Below are 20,111 nucleotides of genomic sequence, written 5' to 3'. Positions count from 1 at the left end.
GACCGGCCGTTCAATGCTACCAAGTCATCTCCAAAACGTTGTGGGCCCCTGCATGACAGAGGTCCCGATCCGAGTGAGTGTAACTACAAACAGCTCTCTCGCCGAAGTTGCTTCGCAGCTACAAAGCCATTTCATTGAAGATTCGTCACATGAAGCTGCAGGAATGGTCGAGATCATAAGAAACTGTACAGACTGGCCACAAAATGTGACGGATTTCGGCTGGCGAACATCCTTCCAGCAGGAAGAAGAAACTGAGTTTTCATTCTTGGGGTCACCTAGCACTGTGTCATTTTATGAACGACCCTTACTTCCTCGTAATCGTCCTGAGATATACGCCACGCCACGAGAAGGAAGCCTTGATCTCGAATTTGAAGGGAATCGGAAACTTACATCCGAAAGTACCGTGATAAAGTTTTTAGCAGAGCTTCAATATATATTACAGTTGTAGGGATAGCTATACATATAGTAATAATATTAGTATTCTATCTTACTCTTCTATATTGAGTTTAAGATAACAGAGAAAAGAGCGAGACGAGGCATAGAACCATGAGCATTCCGCAGCGATACAAAGCGAAAAGGAACTATCTAGTACTCAGATTCACCGTCGTCTGCTGACTTACCTGAAACACAGCATGTAACTCCGCGCCTTTCCAAATCCTCGTTGTATGCCCGAATTTTGGCTTTATCCTCTTCTGTAAACTTCCTGGGAATATTCTCCGCATCGGGGTGGAACATATCCCACTGGGATATGTTACGGCCGTCGGCAGTGAGCAATCTCTCGGGCATCGGTCGACCATCGTAATATTCTCTGATCTGGGTTGGGTTGAGGCCAACTGCATCAAGAATATTCCGTTCGTTGTCAAAAGTGCGAAGCACACCATCGTAGCCCAATGAACTTATGCCCTGTCCGTCTGGATCCTTCTTCATCGATCTTTGTATGTCGCGCAGAGACATATTGTCGCCCACAGGCTGTCGGTCTGCGACGGTTTGGGGTATGATCGGATCCTATATTTGGATCATTGAATAGTTAGCATACTGATAAATGAGAGAGTTCGAGGAGTACTTGCTGACAAGTTATCTGTCATATCTCCAACGAGTTAATACAAATAATGAAAGCGCGGACGTGTGAAAATTTCGAGAGAGGATCACGCTTTCCAAATGCGGGGTATGGTATGATGTCCTTTCGTAATATATATGTCCAGGAAAAGGCAACGATGTGACGACCAACAAGCAAAGTCGATTGTTTAGGCCAGGTCCATGCGCACCCCATTTGGATGACATTAGGCACCAGGATGACTCAGTAGGAAGAGAACTCTGCCAAGACTAAGGAGAGATGTGCAGCACACATAGAGAGCTGCACAGCGCATTCATGAGGCGTGCAGTACAACTCAGAAAGATGACAGCACTTGATGAAGGATCAAAGATGAAGGATGAAGGATGAAGGATGAAGGAGTATATGATTCAGATAGTCCCATTGAACAGACAGCCTTTAATTTCATACTTCAGCGACCAATCTAAATATTATTCTCGCCAATCACTTGAACTAGTCACTCAATTGACGAGAGTGGTATTTCTCTTTAGAGATACGGTAACCTCAGAGAGAGAACGATATTCGACAGTTGTGATATTTTGTGAGCTTTACCTACTTCTCAGAACAGTAATGTTGAAGCCCTGGTCTTTAGTTGATCCCAGGGGCGGAATCATGACATTATCCTGCCAAAGTGACGGTTAAATATAACCATAAATCACAGGAATCGTTATACTATTTTATGCCAGACGTAGCCACTCCAACCAACATACAGTTGCTTTGACAGGGATTGTTGCGCCGCTCTGCATAAGACACAGCCACTCTGACCAGCATGTAGTTACTTTGGTAGGGATTGTTATACTGTTTTGTGCGAGACGTAGTCACTCTAACCAACATGCAGTTACTTAGACAGGGGTTTTTGCGCTGCTCAGGGATTGTTGCGCCGCTCTGCATGAGACACAGCCACTCTGATCAACATGTAGTTACTTTGGTAGAAATTGGTATACTGTTTTGTGCGAGACGTACTCACTTCAACCAACCTTACTTTACTAAAACGCTACCTTCAGTGTTGGCCGGAACGACCGTAGGGAGTGAAGGTGTTACTAGATTGTCGACTAGAGCGGTCTCTCAACCGGAATCCTCATCTGCAGCGGTAAGTTTAGACCTAATAATATCATAGATGTGTATAGCCAAATAAATTAGATGCTATTTATTCTCATCTACAGCGTGTATCTTTGTTGTTATAGCGGGCTTTGCTAACTAAGGGTCCGTGCAGTTGTACGGCCCCGTGCGCCTACTGGGCGCCAATATCTATCTAGAGTCGTAAGATTAATTTACTTTCCATTACGTTATTCGCAAATCCTTCACCATCAATGTGGGGTAGAGGCTGTGTTTGCACCTAATATATATATAATGAGCGGCGTAATAAAATCTGTATTTACATGTATATATAACAAGCCTCCAGCCAAGGCTTCGTAGTTCCTTTTTTTGTAACAGAATCATGCCTACAGCTTCTAAATTGCATACAATCGCATCTGCCACCTATGCAGTACTCGCATACTTTGCTCCTGGCTTCCGTTGGGCTTGGCTTGGCCTCGCCATTTGCTTTGCAGGACTTGCCTACCACACTCGAAACCAATCTCCCTCAGACGCTTGCGGAGATCGAGCTCGAACAGTTCGAAAATTGGAGTCCGGAACATCTTGAGAATGATCTCCAAGCCCGAAAGCATGTGAAAATATGTACTGCAAGCAGCGCTCGCGCAGGTAACCACTCGCACGCCCAAGTTCGTTCGTAGATAGAACACTTTGCTAACAACGCAATAAGGCGTATGTGTCGCTGTCACTGCTGTCATAGCCCAGGTTTCCCTCGGCATTGCCGGTTTAGTCAAAGGTGACTCCGACAAGCACGACTGTAAAGCTCACTCTGGCTCTATCGACGGAGTGAGTTGGAAGGTTTATGCCACTGGAAGGAACTGCGATACTTCAGCCGAATTGAAGACCATTCAAGGCGCCATCGCCGAATACTTGCGAAGCGTCGATGACCACGTGTGCGGCGTCCATTGCCTGAAATTAACCCACGGAGGTAAGTATTCTTTTTTACGCTGCGCTACAAGACCTCTAATTTCTGTAATGGAAAATTAGGTACGTGGACAGGATATGTCACCCTAGCACCTAAAGGCAACAACCTCGACACATTCTACTGCGGTAGTTCCAACAGCTTCGGCCATTGCGTTGATGGAGGAAAGGAAAACGTGCCTAAAATGTAGTCAGGACATATCAATTAGAAGAGCTAGTCAATCAGTCTCACGATGGTTTAGCAGGTTTTAATTTGAGCGTTCAGCTGAAGGCGGCCGGGTTAAATAGATTATCAATGCCATCACCTCTCCACATGTATTGACACCTCCTACGAACCTGAAGAAACTTTGACTATGTATCGATAGTACTTGAAGCGGCCATTCCTAGTTTTACAGAGCGGAGAGTCGAATGTTCCTCGCAGAGCACGGCGTCGTCAAGTACATGAAAGATAGCCGAAGCGTGAATAAACCAAGAAGCTAAATCGGTAAGCAATTGCTTCTATCCCAATATAGCGCCTTTGCTGAGGAAAACTTATGTTCAAGTTCTGCAAGCAAACGCGCCAGATATTATACCGTAAAATATAATAAGTAATTTTATTATATAATTAATAAATTAAATATAAAGATTAATTTTATTATATAATTAATAAATTAAATATAAAGATTAATTTTATTACTATATTAATAATTAATTATTCAAGTTATTTAAAAAGTATAATAATTAAATTGTATCAAATGGTGATGTCTGGATTGCAATCTTTACTTTATACCGTGTGGCGATTTATACACGCGATGCTATTAGTATATAGCGAAAGGGTTTATTGTTATGGAGGAGAAAATGTATAGACATAAGTAAAGTAAATATATCACGGTGATTTATTTGATACGGCTTAGCTTTTAAAATATCCCCGGTATTTCCGACATCTCACTGGGTTCGTCTAAGATCCCAAGACTTTCTTTTAGTTGCGATGCCGTCATGCAGACACACTAGAAAGATATTGGCGTATTGCTCTGTGTAGACGCTACGCTTTGACTAAGGGCGGCATTAATGCCTCAACTTATCAAGGTGGTATATACTTAGTCCCATGCAGATGTCCATAAGATCTTACAATTATAGTCGTCTTTTGGCTGATCCTCATATTGGCGGCAAATAGCAAGTGTGTCAAAGCGTACCTCACGGATAATTCGAAAGGCCAAGCTCTTCTACACATGGCCCGCAAAAGCATCAGTGGCCATATACCTGATGCTGTCCCCCCTGAGCAATCTCTACACCATATATCCGATGATGACAGTATTCTCAACGACCAATCCATCGCGCATACACGCCGAGTCTCAACCAGACACAGCCATGGCCAGGCAGGATACAGCATTCCTGACAGCTGGGCCCATCTTAGCGAATTAGCGCCTATATCACCAGTCGAAAATCCTAACGAATCGTCACTGTATCGTCATAGGACATTGGAAGAATATAGAAGGGCAGAGGAAGCATTTGAGCAAGAGCACCGCGAATCGGGGCCACTAGATGCACGCGAAGACCAGATCACAACAGCAGAAGATAATGCCTCGAAATGTTCAGAAAAACTTAGAACATGGCTCTGTTTACCTTCTACTTGCATTGTTATGTGACCAGATCTGCCGTTTCAGAGTACAAATGCATTTTATTGGGTTACCTAATTCGTCACGAAGCTTGAGTGTCGGAATTTTTTTGAGATAGTTGGTCCGCAATATGTTTAGTTCGTTTAGGAGCTCGATTTGCAAGGGACACATATTCTCCAATTGAGTATACTGACCGCTCTTCTGATATGCACATGTCTGCCTTTACGCAGAGATTTTAACATCAAATCGTGTATTTTACTTTTTTAGAGAGGATATTTATAAGATGACGAAGTTATCAATACAATTGCTAGGTTACGTGATATAGGCATTTCTTTGTTGCTGGTCTTCAAAAAGCGCTTTGCCTACGTTGTAGGCTGTGGCTGAGTACAGCGTAATTAAAAATATTATCATGAGCTACCACTGTTGTGCTGATTGTATGTGTAAAGGCAGATAAGCAACGTGATTAGTCGACAAAGTATCTTTGCTGTTTGCCGTAATCCAGAACAAGTCTTGTACAGTGATATTAGAGTAGTTACTGTTTGGGCTCTCAAGTATGAACTTTCATTGAGATAGTTGTTAGTAAAATCCTGGAGAGACATCCAATGATATGCCTTCACAAGTGTAATCATACATGATTTATTAAGGTATTATACAGCAGCAAGCTTTGCGAAAACAAGCCACGGACATGTGAAGAAATCTAGCCCACACTCTGTTTTGCCAAACACAAGATTACCTGAGAATCGGATGTTTTTTACACCAAATCTGCTATGGATTACTTTCCTTAGACATTAATTTTGGACATTTGATCAATGTGACATTGATCACTCGTAGATAATTCACTTTCTACCCCTCTTACTCATCACACCCTCCAATTCCGGACCCTCTGTTCTCACTTCTCAGCGTTCCCTTCGGGCTCATGGCTCGTGTCTGCTAACTTCGCTTCCTCCTTCTTCGTCGTCCACATTCTCTCCTTCCTCTACCCTAAGTGCCATCTCAACATCCCTGGCTTCACGCGCGTGCTCCATAATCTGCTGTTCTTTTGTTGCTGAAACAAACACTTTCCCTGGCTTCCACCAGTAAACAGGATAACGCCGACGACCAACGTTGTTTATTATCAGAGCCCAGCCCAGCATGATTAGCGACGAGGCAAGTATAACCGGCAGATAACGCCAAGAGAGAGTAACAACTTGTGATTGAACGGCAGCATTGAGTCCAGTTGCGCCGGCGCTTGTCAAAGTGGTTATTTAAATGCCTAATAATACTCACACATGCTTGCGAAGAAATGTTAACTTACGGTGGATGCACAGCTCCAATTAGAACTTGCGCAAGAGCAGATGTTGCCATTGATAAACCGCCATTCACAAAGACATTGGCGTGGAAACCACCCTCATCGAGGAAAGGGTGATAGTTTGGATTGAGGACGAAGAGTCTGGTAATGCATGTGCCAACGAGGGCGGATACGAAATGGCCAAGGATAAAGTTTCGAGGCTGCGCAAGAGGTGATTCGATAGCGGAAAATAACAGTACCGCCGAGGCGCCAAACGAGGTGATGATGATGGGTGCGTGGTAAACTTCTGAAAAAGCTGTATTTGCCGACATGATTGCTTCAATGAGGAGAATACCTCCGAATGAGCCAATCCAGGTAAAAGCCCAGATCTCCAACTCAAGCGGAATGTATTTCAGCCAAGAAAATGGTGGAACACCTAAAGGCTCATATGGCGGCTGGGCATCTGGCGGCTTGTATCCGGTAAAGCGGGATAGGTAATAGGGCAGGCGACCGCGATAATCCTCACGAAGCGCGATGTACTCTCCCATCACTCCAATTCTCTTTTTCAGAGTAGGCTTCTCTGATGATGCCATGGTTTGTGGGAATACCGTGTTCTGTACAGTTCACAATTGCTTTCTCAAGTAGCAGCCAGCGCTGTGTCCATTCCGATTGCTATTGCTATGCTAGCATATTTGCTTCATCTTATATCTTGGTTCGAAGTGAACAAAGAGATCATCCCCATATGTGACATCACTTAGCCCATGTTACGCCATCATGACTGCAGCTTCAACTATCTGAATTTGTCCAACGTCGGAGGCAATGTCCTCAATGCTTCTTACTGCTTTACTTCCGTTCCCTGTTTTACAATCGCGTATTATTCGAGTCTAAGTAGCCTCTACAATAGATACTGGGAACGCGGAACAATTATAGCTCTCAGCTCAGTGTACCGATATTTCCGACAATACTGAACAACTGTCAAGCCGAGGTCAGTCAAGTGGAGGTATAAAGTGGACCATGTCGGATGTATGGTGAATGAGTTACACAGCTATTCCATAGGTCGAGTTTACTAGAAGTAATATTCGACTGCATCTTATGGTGCTTTTACAGATCAATATCAAAGGTAGTCAAACGACTATACGCCCTAGTTTAGGCATAAGTGGATGTACATCGCTGGGCCAGTAACACTCGACAGTGAAGATCATCAATCTTTACGGTATGGGATAGGAGTGAAAATGAAGACCCTGATGGTTTTCGCCAACCCTAGCTGCTTTTTTTGTTCAATCACAATCTCATGTTACGAATACTAGCGTTAATAGCACGAGATAAATCGGCTACCACGGACATAACATGTCCGCATTCTTCTAACACGTCGAGTGGCGAGTTCTAGAGGGCGCCTAGGAGGTTTCTGCCCTATGAAGTGATGTAAGGGCTGTGGCTTTAAAGACCAGAGGATTACGGAAATGGCGGCATTACTAGTCCAATTAGGTTCGGCTTCCTACGTCGCCGATGATCGGGCCTTAGAGCTGATGGAAATATCGGGTGCCAACCTAAGACTTCTTCCACAGGCAAGGAATAAGACATAGTAATTTTAATTCGATGTTAATCGTGAGTTCTCTTGATCGGATGTCGTCATTCTGATTTTCGATACAGAATCTGTTACCAAACAAGTCATGATGTAACGATGAACGACTGCAGTTATAGTGTCAATGAATTCTTAGACATTTCACGCCTTGAATATATTTTTGGTCCATCTCCTTTCCTTTTTTTTATTGAAAACTCAAATCAGGTGCCTCTTTTGTGCGATTTTCACTTACACTTCATAATTAATTCTGCACCCTACCATGTCAATTATGTCTTGTCACTACGGTACTTTAGAGATTGGCGTCCCAAATACATTAGAATATCGTATCTTTGTCACACGAAACGGTACTTCTATTTCACCTTTCCATGATATACCATTGTATTATGATGCCGAAGACACTATACTCAATATGGTGGTTGAGATTCCTCGCTGGACAAATAACAAGCTTGAGGTGAGTTACCCGGAATACAAGTTGCTGTTCATGGCCATTATTTGGACTTGACAAATGGGTTTTGGGAAGAAGCTAGGTGAATATCGTATTGACAATATGAAGTCTCTGTTCTTCTAATACTGTTTTGAGCATTTAGATCACCAAAGACGAGATTTTGAATCCCATCAAGCAAGACACTCTAGAAAACAAACCTCGATATGTCCGAAACTGCTTCCCATACAAAGGATACATTTGGAACTATGGAGCGTTGCCTAGGGTTAGTTTATTTTCCTGTAATATATTGTACATATCACTGACGTCAACCTCGCCGGGTAAGACATGGGAAGATCCCAACTTCATCCACCCTGACACTAAAGCGAAAGGCGACAATGACCCGCTGGATGTTTGCGAGATTGGAGAAAGAGTTGGGTATCCAGGAGAGATCAAGCAGGTGAAGGTTCTTGGCATTCTGGCTCTTCTAGATGGCGAGGATACCGACTGGAAGATTATTGCCATTGATATCAAAGACCCTCTAGCACCTGAGCTCAATGACATCGAAGACATCGAGCTTCACATGCCTGGGCTTCTCCAAGCGACAAAAGAGTGGTTTCGTATTTACAAGGTGCCGGATGGGAAGCCCGCAAACAAATTCTCTTTTAATGGAGAGTGCAAGAATAAGGCGTCTGTGCCCCTTTTATGATTCCGAGTTCCCCTTTGATACTGAATTTGGTCAGATATGCTAAACGAGTCATCGAGAAATGCGCTGATGCCTGGCGTTACCTTATATCGACTCAAGAACATCAAATTGCCGTGTAAGTATTGCCAGAAAATAAGGCGTACTGCGGATAGAAGCTAATGTTGTAGCGTGAATACAACCATGGGAGGGTCACCTGGCTATGTAACTCATATTTCTCAGGATTTGGTCCCCGATTTATCGGTTCAACAACAGTCATCTCCAAGCTCCATAGATAAGTGGTATTTTATCAATGAGGTTTAACGTAGGTCCCCGGCTATAGAAGGGATTGAAAGGCAGAATTTTGATGGGGAAAAGGATTATTGTGTTAGGCCTGTGAAAATATACAAAAGGAACTCAATCGCCAATTTAGTTACTATATGAAGTTCAAAGCTGGCAGTTTCCAGCTATCTAAGACACGGGAATTCGCAGAATACATTAACCGTGATGCAACCACTATAGAATTCTTCATAGTTTACAGTGGAAAAATGAAGATTTCTCATATGGGCTTAAGAGATTTCCAAGTCATTTTCGGTGGCCATTGGCTCCTCAGAAACAGTGGACCTAGGATTATTAACCACTAAAAATAAAACAGCACGTATAATGGGGTTCGCCTGCTCTTTATTCTGACTCCGCCTGTAGCAATACTTAATAAACTGCTTCTGTGTGTTCTTGAGGACTTGCTTATACCAAGCCGAATTAACCAGAATAATAAACAACTCATTGTATATTGGTGCTAACTTGGATAGTAATATATATATATAGGGATATCCGATTAAAACTTGGAACCCGCATAAACTACATCCTTCTGTTTTTCTTTCAAGTCGTCTTCGATATCAAGGAGTCGATTGTATTTGCTGATTCTTTCGCCGCGAGCTGGAGCTCCTGACTTGATATGACCCGTACCAAGCCCTACAACCAGGTCAGCAATAAAATTATCTGTTGTCTCCCCAGATCTGTGTGACACAAAAACACTCCATCCCAGTTCGAAAGCATAGTTAGCGCTGTAAGTATCTTATTAGCTTTTTGATCAAATCCGACACAAGGTATGAATGCTCCGTATAACTTACGCTTCTATAGCTTCTGATACAGTGCCTATTTGATTGAGCTTCAATAATACTGCGTTGCATGCCTTTTTCTCCGACGCCAGTTTGATGCGATCCACATTCGTGCAAAGCAGATCGTCTCCAACTAGTTCAATGGTACAGTCGCGATTGAATTCTGTCCAACTTGACCAGTCATCTTCTGCAAACGGGTCCTCAAGTAAAACAAGGCCGTATTTTCCGATAATGGCCTTATATAGCTGTTGCATCTCTTCAGAAGTACGAGTTTCATTCGAAGTTTTGTCTTTGAACGAAAGGTCATATAAGCCCGATTCTTGATCAAAAAACTCCGAAGATGCAGGGTCACAAGCAAATTTGATGCGTCCCGTATGCCCTGCTTTCTCAACGGCCGCTACCATCAAGTCTAGTCCCTCCTCCAAAGACGAGATAGGAGGTGCAAATCCGCCCTCATCACCAATACCAGTTGCTGGGTAATGCATTAGCCAAGCTTGTTCCTGTATGTACATTCTGTTCTCTCACCTGGGGCACCAAAACGGTCTGCAATAATTGTTTTGAGTGCAGAGTAGACATCCACAGCTAAGCGGATCCCCTCTGCAAAAGATTCGGCTCCAGTTGGAGCAATCATAAGTTCTTGGAATGCCATAGTATTTCCAGAGTGGACTCCCCCGTTCAAAACATTGAGGAACGGAACTGGAACGGTGTAAGGGCCTTCAAGTCCAGCTTCTTGTCGTATAAACTCATACAATGGGACACCCTGCACGTAAATGTAAGCATTGATAAAGAGAGAGCTTGCATGACACACCTTGGCCGCAGCGCCTGCTCTGGCGCATGCCATGCTAATTCCAAGGATGGCATTTGCTCCGAGCCTAGACTTATCAGCAGTGCCATCCAGCTCTTTCATGAATTTGTCGATTTCCTTCAATTGCGTCTTTGGGTCGAATTTATGCTCAACCAGAGCTGGTCCCAGTAAAGTCTCAACGTTGGCGACAGCTCGAGTAGTGCCCATGCCACCGAATCGCGACATATCGCCGTCTCTAAGCTCCAGAGCTTCATGTTTTCCAGTTGATGCGCCAGAGGGAACAAGGGAGTAAAAGGTGCCTTGGAGCGTGAGCTTTTTATCACTTGCACTCTATCTTTGAATCACGTACCATGGGATGTAGTAACCGCTACCTGCACAGTTGGCTTCCCCCGAGAATCAAGTCGTTCTGCTGCCTTGATCGATTCAATCATAGCGGCCCTTGTACTTGCATAAATTGTATTACTGTTGTATCTGTATCTCAAAATGATCCATTTGTTTATTAGGCAACGCACTGAATAAATATAACAACTTGAAGTTATGATATGGCTTGATTATGACGCCATTGACTTCTGATCATTACTGCAACGGCGGGGCGACTACCCACTGCCTGAAGTAAAAGTATATCCGCTATACCCGGCCTGTCTCAGCACTACCTAGGTACCTATAGTAACTAATCTTAGAAGGCCTTACCCCTTGCCCGCTGTAAGGAGAAGATTATATAAGTTTTATAATTGCTGCTTGCTAAAATCGGATATACTGGTTATAGGAAGCTTATTGTAGTCCTGGGTATTTTTCCTCCCTGGCCATAAGGTATTTTAGGTTTTGAATTGCGGTGTTAAGGAAGTGGGAGAGAAGTGAGCTGCTTTATTACTTTCTTTGTCTTTAGACCTAACAAATAGAACTATCATGCTTGCCTTTTGGCTACTCATTAGTTTGCTTAAACTAGAGTTTATTGACTATTTTCTACGGGGCCCGCTCCCAAAGATGTATCATTCAGAAGGGGTAAACTATGCCACCGTTTTCGCCAGCTTTCACCACTCCTACCGTTCGCCGACCAAATCCTTTGAAAAGTTTTATATACCTCTGGATCAAGGTCGTCACTTCGCAATGGGTTTTGCAGCTGAGTTTTGCTCGTGCACTCATAGACTGTTAACTCCGGTGCTCCATCTCTAACTTCTCTGGTGGTGCGTTCAACGATCCATGAACGTGATAGCTCGTTGACCACAATGGACAGCATGTAATCACCTCGGTTCGTCCCAAAATTGCATCCTCCCGTAACGCTAATCTTTAGTCTGCTTAGTAGTAGAGAACTTGCACTCTTGTCTTTTCCTAACGAAATAGCAGTGAAGATGGAACGTGCGAGGTCTCCATCGACAGCACAGTTGATGAATGCATCACGTACGTGGCCCCTACGCGGATAGCGGGAATAGTCAAGCTGTACCAACAGCATCTGCTGGTCAAACTCGTCAAATGATGGGTCGTTGGGCGATTCCAACTTGGCGTCGGGATCGTCATCCCCTTCTTGCTCAGCCAAGACGCGAGTATCAGAGCAGTCCAGGGTCAGGGACAAGTCCTGCAACTTTGGTAGCGATCCGAGCGTAGCGTATGTAGTAACTTCTGTGGCATCGCCTTTGGAGCGCTGTATTTGAAGTCCCAGCTTGCAAATAGAGGGACAACTCTGCACTAGTTGTTTGATGAGTTTGGGCGAAGCCGTCTCGCCAGAAAGCCACAGCGTCCGCAGCGACGCGCCATGGTGCTCAAAAACTGGTCGTAAAAGGGCACTGTTCGTCGTTCCTGGAAGACCTAATGCAAGTAAAGGAGGTAAAGTGAGAAGGAAGTTGCTCGTAGCATTCCATAGGCTTGTAGGCAGAGGAGACGATACGTTAGTGGTCACCATGCTCAGGACCAAGGTTTCCAACTTGGGAAAGCGACATTCCGTGGCAAGATATTTAAGGGCATTTTCGCTAACGAGTCGCTCAAGTTTCAACACGCGCAATGTAGAATCGTCGATACATGACATCCACTCACTAATATCGTTGAGAGGCTCAAAGCTGACAAGTTGCAGGTAATCTAGTGAGCCCTTGGTTCGCTTGGTTGTCTCGATATCTGGGAGTGCGAAACCCAGCCAAGCCGGCCGCTCCTGTGCCAGAGCCTCCGCGAGTGCTGGTGACCAGCCCGCATTTGTATTTAGTACAGCTACTTTCTTCAAATTCGGCGCCAGCCCGGCAATGATACGTCGCACGGCGTCCGCGCCGTATGTTGGAGTGCCATCCGGCCCATAACCCTTCAGTGAACGATCTCGAAGGTAGATTGTGTGCAGGAGTGGCGATGTGATAAGTTCGACTTGCTCAGCGGGCGTTAAGCTCCCGTTGGGACGGTATATATCGAAGGAGCCCAGATGTAGTTTGCACTGCGGATGGTGTTGGTGTAAGACACGGAGTAGACGGGGCAGATATTGAGTTGAGCAGTCGAAAATCACATCCGAGAGGCCAGGTAAATCAGGGATAAAGTCTGCGAGCATATCCCACACGCCATCATCCACATACCAGCTGCTTTGCCATTGAGAGTCAACTCTTGCGATGTTGATTGGCTCTACATTCTCATCATCCTCTTTTGCTGTATTCCCAAATGGATATCTGCAAACGTCGCTCTGCATATCATTCTCCACTAACTGGTCGTGTTCTTCCTCCCAGCGGCCAAATCCGCCCAAAACGACATGACGGACGAACCGAAAACCATTTGTTCGCTCAAAAACCTGGCGAAGCTGTTGAACAGACCTCTCCAGGCGACTTCCTTCGGTCACCCGTAGAACAATGCGGCGGAAGAGCAGCGCAAATGCAGCATTGTAGCACGAATTGTTAACTAGTGCAAATGCGTATAGGCTTGGCCTATGAGACGTCGCAAGGTGTTCACAAATGATGCGGGCTAGGGGAAGCGGAATATCGTTGAATGAGGTGCGTGACATGGTGGAAAGAGACGCATAGACAGTGTAGAGATCACATTGAGGAAGGAACGACTCTTCACCTTTGAAATGTTCAGAAGATGGTTTTGATGCTTTAAAACGCCGTAGGATAGTCTGGCAAAGAGCAAGAAAACCCTTAAATGCAGTGTGTGATTTCTGTTGGTTGTGTCAACAATGGCAAATTATCCCTCAAAGCTGCATATAGCTCTAGCCCAAGTAAAAATGCTCCGGTGCCGAGTTACCGAAGCCTTGCCACGACCGGACCAAATGCGGGATGTGCCACCAAAAGCAGCTCTTCTTATGTTAGTGTAATAGTTTGTTTGGTTTCGAAATATTGTAATTGAGAAATGGTTCGTCGTTTATTTGCAGGATTTCGAGTTATAGGGTGTAATAAGTAAGCATGGCTCTTTTCAACTGACTTGAGAAACTTGAGTGTTATTTCTCAAGCAGTAAACAAATCAGCATCGTCCGTTATAATTTCTGCAACAATGAAGCGTTATCGCGGCTGGCCAGCGGTGTACGTGCTTTTTACATTCGTCGTCTTTACAAATACTCGGCTGTCATCCATACTCACACGATGCCCTGCGGAATGCAATGAGACGGGACCAAACCCTTCTGCCTGGACGTACTATCATGATTTCAATGACCTGGTAAACTGCAACGCTACGGTCCTCTTCGAACTTAATGTCTACAACTCAGTTGATGATTCAGACACTCACCTCTCGTTTCGGGCATGCACTGCCGATGGACAAGAGTGTGACTTTACTGATGATCATACTGGTGAATTTGCTCGGTGCCGAGTGCTAGCTTTCAACTCGACTATCGGCGAAAATGCCAACGCACAAGTGAAGCTCTTGTCCCTTGAGTTCGGCCACATCCGCCCACATTGCAGACGCTGCTTTGGCTGCTGGACAACTGGGAGACTACATGCGAAGCAACTCTCATTATACGCAAATACTATTTGCCAAATCCAAGACTGTCATTGCTGGACTGTACTCGGGATCTCAAATCCAAGCTAGCAGCGCTTGTTCTGTTGTTCAAAAGTTCGCCAATGTGATTAAAAGTCAAAACTCAGTTCCAGAGCGTCAAGCTATCCAGGCATGCGGGACAGAAATGCAGAAAATCGCACTGCAATTCTTTGGTTTGGTGGTAGATACTACCGGTAACGTTTCTTTCGTACAGGAGGCCCCTAAGGGCTAGAATGACGCCAAATGTCTCTTTGGAGCAGCTATGGAGCTATTGTCGAATAGCTCTGTTAGTTTTATTCCTGCTAAAGAGGTGTTAGTGATACCTTTTATATAGGAGGGTTTGCGCATTATCGATTATCTTCCTAATAGCATCTTTGAGTTCTTATCGAGACCAGATGGTGGTGCATGGCGGCCACGCACATCCCTTTGCCAGAGCGGCTGTCGCAGCGATGCCACTGCAGCGCGGGATCTTGAATTTGACGACATAATTCGCATGTTCTCACGTCTTGAAATGGCAGGTTCATTCTTCTCCGCCGGCGTGATACCAGTAGTAGCGCTGCGAGCATACAACTTTCGACGAGGCCATGATGGTGCGGCTCGAGGAGTTTCACGCCCAGTTCAGCATGAACTTTTGCGATGTTGTCGCACGACTTTACGAGGTTTCTGGTCGGGACACAGATAAGGCTTTCTGGGTGAGTGGCTATCAAATGAATTTGCAGCGGGCATTACGGAAGAAGACAGATCGGCTGCACGACCTTGCCCAACGGTTCCTGACCATGCCATATGCGCCGAAGCCTAATACCGCGGAATATGTTGCAGTACAAATCGACATGCTGCATTACGATTGCTCATGCACATTCTTGGAGCAGATGACTCTGTTTGAACCACAAATCGCCACTGCGGAGGCTCGGTTCTCAGCACCTCCGGCCGAGGAACTTGAGCGCAAATTCGAAGATATTATTCATAGATGCGAATACTTATTACGCGCGACTCGTAAATCCTACGCCCAAAAAGCATACTATCAAGATCTTGGAACGACGTCCTGTTCATACTTAATACACCTCGATTCACGTAACGAGATTATTCGAACTAAAGCACTCCAGAATCTGCAGATAGGCTGCTGGCGCGACACATTTTGGGATGGATTATGCCTATTAGATCTTGAGCACCGTGTCAGACACGCTGCATCTATTGGTTTGCTTGATCTAGAGAGCATTCCACGTACGCTTTGCGGGATTAGCTCAATGCCTGAACTCTTTATCATAGCGTCACAAATTAGTAAATAGGACAAAAACTAGAATGTAGACATGCTTGAAATTTAATGGGCTAGCAATAAGCCATATAGTCTACCTACATATTGCACGGTCGTCTTTATAGTAGGTCTATTACATCTTCGTGGATTTTCTTCGGCCATCTAGTTTCTATAGCTTCTTATTTGGAGCAGTAATTGGTGTCATCCTGTTGTCAAAATCCATTACTTCACTGGAAAGATTAATAGACTACGCAATACTTACTAATTTTTGATATACTTCTGCCATCTCACTTGCTACTTCCTCTGGGACTAAGAATGATTTTTTAGACTAAACGGTTTTCACGATCTATGTAATATGTAACTCATTCTCCTCTTCCCTTTCCGGGACATTTCAGGATCAGACATCTCACCTCGGGGCAGTTTATCCAACGCCTAGAAGTAACAACCCTTTTACGCATTGGCCGATTTTGAACTTGATGTAATCATTACTTTTCTGATCAGCTCCTCTATGTGGTGTTTGTCAGCCAGCCAAATAGGACTTAGTAGATGGATTTAACTCACCGCTAATCAACCATCTTTTTGATAGTTGCCGTAATGTTTTGAGTAGCCCCTTCTCGTCTTCTTGAGAAAGTTGGCTTAACCAACCTTCTTGTATAGCATCATAAACTCCCCGCAGCTGGAAAAATATGCTAAAAAATGAGACGTTGTATACATCGATCGTCATCAGAACCTCTGAAGAAAGCTTAAACGTATCCCACACCAGACTTCTTGAAGTTTGTAATGCCATTAGGTCTCGATTCCCTTGTGGAAGACTCTCTTGACTCGTCCTTGTCTGATGAAGCACAACGAGACAGCAGAGGGACAAGGAGATGGCATTGCAGTACACCAAAGAATGACTTCCCTTGGATTCAATCAGTGACTTTGTCGTGTCGCGCATGAAGAACTCCAAACACTCATAGGTCTCCTCACAGCGTAGTGCATTATTACTGCAGTAAACGAAGTGAAGGACTCTCCCAGTAACTAACACAACCTTACTCATAACATACAATGCATGCATTGGGTCAGCTACCATTGCAGGATCATTTGGAGCTTGACTCTCATCAAGGTAGAGCTGAATTGCCTTGCAAATAGCACTAGATGGAGAGATGATCGTGGGAACATCGTGATCAACGGTGGCCAGCATAAGGATCCTGAAACTTGTGAGCAATATCCCCTGAAATCTGAGAAGTGGGGATTACCTGTCCAAAAGAACGAGGTTGAGGCACATCTGAAGCGAAATTCGCCGTTCCATCCTCATGGTTCTTTTGAGGTCCATCATTGCAGTGACAGAGCTCAACGTTAGCCTCGCCTGGTAGTACATTCCCTTCATACATTCATATAGGGCAATAAGTGCCTGCATCTGAACGAGACATTGGCTAAACTCTGGTAATGAAAATTGCCCTCCCGACAACATGACTTTCAACGTTCGATATAGCTGCATTGGCCTGGTTTGGTCATCATTTTCGGATTGTGAAGCCGTCAAGGGAAGCAACATGGCTGACATCAAGAAAAGAGTACAGCTATCTAGCGCCTCGAAACTGGTAAGGAACGTTACATCTGAGCGCAGTTGAGTTAAATCAACTACTGGGAACCACTCATGAACTCTGTTGGAATAATTGTCAATGAGCTGAGCTGTTGTAAGGCTCTTCTCGAGTAGTAATTCAGTCACTAGTGGGACCAAGTTTCCTAATGACACAATGCGACGTTTCTCAAGAGTAAAATACTGGCGCTGGGGACCATCTGCTCTTTCATCGGATGATCTAGAATGGCCAGCGGCTTTGATAGGACTCAGCGACCTGTCAAAGCTGTCCGGGCAGGGATCCTGTGTCGTACCTAGAAATGTAGGATATTGACATCGTGTCAATTTCCTAGTCAGCCATCAAAGGTGAGAAGTATGCTTAAAATCGGCTGTGAGACAATCTACTTACGAGGCGCACCGACCACATTTTGGCAGATTTCGGTCGCATCGCTGTTTGTGGGTACGGCATCGGAGGCACACAAATGCCGCTTTTCTGAGGACCTGAATATCCATCTGATTGGTTTTTCAAATTCGTTCTGGTAAGGAAGCGACCATTGAGGTGATGACAGCTGCAAAAGACTCATTTTGGCAGGACACATGGGCAATTGACAGTTCAGTACATGTCCGATGGAGTTCCGGCTGTCCTGTCGGACTTATGGCGGAGCGGAGACCTGGCGGAGCGGAGACCAGGCGGATCAGTAGCCTATGCCCAAAGCATCTAGATAAGTGCGAGACTCGCCGCATCTGATCCTCTGGGCCAATCAAAACCCCAAATGGTAACAGGGTACCGGCGAGTGCATGAATCGAACGAGGGCGTCGCTCGCTGTTGAGCCAAACTTGCTGGTATCTGGCTTAGAAATACAATGAGACTATATATCATGATCTATCCGTCCAGTATTCTGTTTACTACAAATATTGCAGTTCTTCTTTTCCCACATCCTCTGCACTTTATTATTTTCACCTTCTCTTAACGTTGAATCAATATGCCCCCCACACAACCAATTCATAATGTCGCCATCCTAGGAGTAAGTGAGAACTAAGAGATGAATTCGAAGTTAAGCCCTTGTCTAATTGGCTGTTCAGGCGACTGGTGCTTTAGGTCATGTACTCGTACCTTCTTTGCAGAAAGCTGGGTTTCATATCACATGTATTAGTCGGTTGGGAAGCACCAGCCCACATCCATCAGGTGTGGATTCGAGGTCCGCCGACTATGAAAGTGTTGAATCCTTGGGGGAGGCTTTGAGAGATCAAGACGCCATCATTGAAGCATTTAATCCTGCTGCCGCTACTTCACAGCAGGTCATTGTTCAGGCTGCTCTTAGTGCCGGTGTCACACACCTTATCACTCCTGATTTCTCCTGCGACACATTCAATCCTCATATGCGTGAGCTTCTAATCTTCGAACCTAAAATTCAAGCCCAAGAAGAGCTCGAAAGGATTATCAGCGAATCTGGCGGAGCTCTGTCTTGGACTGCCGTCATCATGGGTCCCTGGTTCGACTGGGCGACGGACCGTGGACAATTCTGGATCGACAAGAAGAACCGTAAAATCACCCGTTTCGGATCCGGAGATCAAAAGTACAGTATGAGCAGGTATCAAGCTACCGGAGATGCTACTGTAGCTGTACTTAAACAGCCGGAATATTATCGGAATCGGCCAGTATATTTTGCAAGTCACACGACATCGAGTAATCGACTTATCGCTTTGGTAAAAGAGCTGGGCTTTAAGGATTGGGATATCATCGACGTACCGATCCACGATTTTCTCGCCAAAGGTAGAGAGCTTTGGAACCGCGATACAGAGATAGGACTCCGCTATCGAATGAATACACCAGCATACATTATGCTAGCAACTGTATCATTAGTTAATGAGAATAATCGCTATGGGGCTGATTTCGGAGACAAAGTTGAGCCTGGGTGGGATGAGGGTGAAGAGGCCCTAAAAGAGAGCTTGCGAAAACTCTTGGCCTGACTGTATACTTGAGTATTTATAAATAGTTAGGAAGATAAGTTTAATTTCTTCATTTACTAAAATATTAGTTTTTCCCTATCCCAGCGGAAACGCATAATCTTTAAGCTTACGTTATAACTTTATATATAAAATACTTTATATTATGAACTAACATATTTATAGTCGTAACAACAGGCCTATAGGGTAGGTACCTTAGATAAAGGATAGACTGTTCTACCTAATTAAATAAGTATTTATAATATAATAAGTAAATACTTAGTAAATAGAAAACTAATTAAGAAGTATTTACTTATAATAACATAAATACTAAGTAAACGCTTAACTATATATTTATTTTATAATGTTTATTTAAAATAATTTAAATAGTTAGTTATAAATATAAAATAACGTTTAATTATACTTAAAATATATTATCTATTAGTTATATAAATAACCTTTTTTATTTTTATTAATTACCTACTAGTTTAACCTGGCTTATCTGCTAATATAAACCTAGTATAAGGTTTATCCTTTAGGAATCCCTTTTATATTAACCCTATAGAAGCTTAATTTATTATATATTTATAATTTTTATTTAAAAGTTACCTTAGACTATAAGTAATAATATTATAAAAGTATTAAATAGTTAAATTTTATATATTAAATACTAAAATAAATTAAGAAAGTATTACTTAAAGTTATAAAAATAGTAATATAAAATTTAAAAAAATACCTAAAGTTAAAATAGCTAATAAAAACCCTTAACTTTAGTAATAGTTACTACTACCTTAGTTATAACTTTTAATTACTTAAATAAAAAATAAAATCTTAGCCCTTAAAGTTAAAAT

At 43.8% G+C, this 20,111-nt stretch overlaps 8 protein-coding genes across 8 annotated transcripts; 4 read left to right on the top strand and 4 right to left on the bottom strand.

Annotated features, from left to right (window-relative positions):
- Positions 1 to 496: 496 nt before the first annotated feature.
- On the bottom strand, positions 497 to 1,264 carry V8C40DRAFT_156306 (uncharacterized protein). The gene is made up of 2 exons (XM_083211382.1): positions 1,068 to 1,264; positions 497 to 1,005 (listed from the first exon to the last, which is right to left on the bottom strand). The coding sequence occupies exons 1-2, from the start codon at positions 1,083 to 1,085 to the stop codon at positions 586 to 588; spliced, it is 438 nt and encodes a 145-aa protein (XP_083075923.1). The 5' UTR covers positions 1,086 to 1,264; the 3' UTR covers positions 497 to 585.
- Positions 1,265 to 2,479: 1,215 nt separating this feature from the next.
- Positions 2,480 to 3,428, top strand: V8C40DRAFT_236752 (uncharacterized protein). Its single transcript, XM_083214111.1, has 3 exons — positions 2,480 to 2,791; positions 2,853 to 3,110; positions 3,170 to 3,428. Exons 1-3 carry the CDS (start codon positions 2,572 to 2,574, stop codon positions 3,292 to 3,294), a joined length of 603 nt encoding a protein of 200 aa, XP_083075922.1. The 5' UTR covers positions 2,480 to 2,571; the 3' UTR covers positions 3,295 to 3,428.
- Positions 3,429 to 3,971: 543 nt separating this feature from the next.
- Positions 3,972 to 5,111, top strand: V8C40DRAFT_236749 (uncharacterized protein). The gene has a single exon (XM_083214110.1). The coding sequence runs from the start codon at positions 4,312 to 4,314 to the stop codon at positions 4,726 to 4,728; it is 417 nt and encodes a 138-aa protein (XP_083075921.1). The 5' UTR covers positions 3,972 to 4,311; the 3' UTR covers positions 4,729 to 5,111.
- A 501-nt stretch (positions 5,112 to 5,612) lies between these two features.
- On the bottom strand, positions 5,613 to 6,558 carry V8C40DRAFT_285031 (HPP family protein; the record flags this gene model as incomplete). The annotated part of the gene is made up of 2 exons (XM_083222278.1): positions 5,613 to 5,925; positions 5,993 to 6,558. The coding sequence occupies 2 exons, from the start codon at positions 6,556 to 6,558 to the stop codon at positions 5,613 to 5,615; spliced, it is 879 nt and encodes a 292-aa protein (XP_083075920.1).
- Positions 6,559 to 7,815: 1,257 nt separating this feature from the next.
- Positions 7,816 to 8,974, top strand: V8C40DRAFT_273124 (inorganic pyrophosphatase; the record flags this gene model as incomplete). The annotated part of the gene is made up of 5 exons (XM_083220434.1): positions 7,816 to 7,998; positions 8,135 to 8,254; positions 8,315 to 8,658; positions 8,712 to 8,789; positions 8,842 to 8,974. The coding sequence occupies 5 exons, from the start codon at positions 7,816 to 7,818 to the stop codon at positions 8,972 to 8,974; spliced, it is 858 nt and encodes a 285-aa protein (XP_083075919.1).
- Positions 8,975 to 9,419: 445 nt separating this feature from the next.
- Positions 9,420 to 11,126, bottom strand: V8C40DRAFT_236746 (enolase). The gene is made up of 5 exons (XM_083214109.1): positions 10,923 to 11,126; positions 10,577 to 10,872; positions 10,294 to 10,528; positions 9,781 to 10,240; positions 9,420 to 9,714 (listed from the first exon to the last, which is right to left on the bottom strand). The coding sequence occupies exons 1-5, from the start codon at positions 11,002 to 11,004 to the stop codon at positions 9,486 to 9,488; spliced, it is 1,302 nt and encodes a 433-aa protein (XP_083075918.1). The 5' UTR covers positions 11,005 to 11,126; the 3' UTR covers positions 9,420 to 9,485.
- Positions 11,127 to 16,088: 4,962 nt separating this feature from the next.
- On the bottom strand, positions 16,089 to 17,923 carry V8C40DRAFT_236740 (uncharacterized protein). Its single transcript, XM_083214108.1, has 4 exons — positions 17,723 to 17,923; positions 17,628 to 17,662; positions 16,994 to 17,570; positions 16,089 to 16,945 (listed from the first exon to the last, which is right to left on the bottom strand). The coding sequence occupies exons 1-4, from the start codon at positions 17,824 to 17,826 to the stop codon at positions 16,276 to 16,278; spliced, it is 1,386 nt and encodes a 461-aa protein (XP_083075917.1). The 5' UTR covers positions 17,827 to 17,923; the 3' UTR covers positions 16,089 to 16,275.
- A 171-nt stretch (positions 17,924 to 18,094) lies between these two features.
- V8C40DRAFT_156232 (aromatic alcohol reductase) lies at positions 18,095 to 19,317 on the top strand. Its single transcript, XM_083211381.1, has 2 exons — positions 18,095 to 18,338; positions 18,397 to 19,317. Exons 1-2 carry the CDS (start codon positions 18,297 to 18,299, stop codon positions 19,282 to 19,284), a joined length of 930 nt encoding a protein of 309 aa, XP_083075916.1. The 5' UTR covers positions 18,095 to 18,296; the 3' UTR covers positions 19,285 to 19,317.
- The last annotated feature ends 794 nt before the right edge of the window (positions 19,318 to 20,111 follow it).

Source organism: Trichoderma camerunense (assembly GCF_050948025.1).
Source record: "Trichoderma camerunense strain CBS 138272 chromosome Unknown V8C40scaffold_4, whole genome shotgun sequence".
Lineage (NCBI taxonomy): Eukaryota > Fungi > Ascomycota > Sordariomycetes > Hypocreales > Hypocreaceae > Trichoderma > Trichoderma camerunense.
This window is presented reverse-complemented; position numbering and strand designations above follow the sequence as displayed.

What these genes read in the sequence shown, in the direction of transcription:
- V8C40DRAFT_236746 (XM_083214109.1), bottom strand. Translation starts at nt 11,004, where the DNA reads ATGATTGAATCGATCAAGGCAGCAGAACGACTTGATTCTCGGGGGAAG. An exon ending in AGCGGTTACTACATCCCATG is followed by an intron (nt 10,873 to 10,922) that starts GTACGTGATTCA and finishes TCACGCTCCAAG; the next exon opens with GCACCTTTTACTCCCTTGTT. An exon ending in GTATCAGAAGCTATAGAAGC is followed by an intron (nt 9,715 to 9,780) that starts GTAAGTTATACG and finishes AGATACTTACAG; the next exon opens with CGCTAACTATGCTTTCGAAC.
- V8C40DRAFT_236740 (XM_083214108.1), bottom strand. Translation starts at nt 17,826, where the DNA reads ATGGATATTCAGGTCCTCAGAAAAGCGGCATTTGTGTGCCTCCGATGC. An exon ending in AAATGTGGTCGGTGCGCCTC is followed by an intron (nt 17,663 to 17,722) that starts GTAAGTAGATTG and finishes ATGGCTGACTAG; the next exon opens with GAAATTGACACGATGTCAAT. An exon ending in TCAATATCCTACATTTCTAG is followed by an intron (nt 17,571 to 17,627) that starts GTACGACACAGG and finishes GTCCTATCAAAG; the next exon opens with CCGCTGGCCATTCTAGATCA.
- V8C40DRAFT_156232 (XM_083211381.1), top strand. Translation starts at nt 18,297, where the DNA reads ATGCCCCCCACACAACCAATTCATAATGTCGCCATCCTAGGA. An exon ending in ATAATGTCGCCATCCTAGGA is followed by an intron (nt 18,339 to 18,396) that starts GTAAGTGAGAAC and finishes TTGGCTGTTCAG; the next exon opens with GCGACTGGTGCTTTAGGTCA.
- V8C40DRAFT_236752 (XM_083214111.1), top strand. Translation starts at nt 2,572, where the DNA reads ATGCAGTACTCGCATACTTTGCTCCTGGCTTCCGTTGGGCTTGGCTTG. An exon ending in TGCAAGCAGCGCTCGCGCAG is followed by an intron (nt 2,792 to 2,852) that starts GTAACCACTCGC and finishes CAACGCAATAAG; the next exon opens with GCGTATGTGTCGCTGTCACT. An exon ending in CCTGAAATTAACCCACGGAG is followed by an intron (nt 3,111 to 3,169) that starts GTAAGTATTCTT and finishes ATGGAAAATTAG; the next exon opens with GTACGTGGACAGGATATGTC.
- V8C40DRAFT_236749 (XM_083214110.1), top strand. Translation starts at nt 4,312, where the DNA reads ATGGCCCGCAAAAGCATCAGTGGCCATATACCTGATGCTGTCCCCCCT.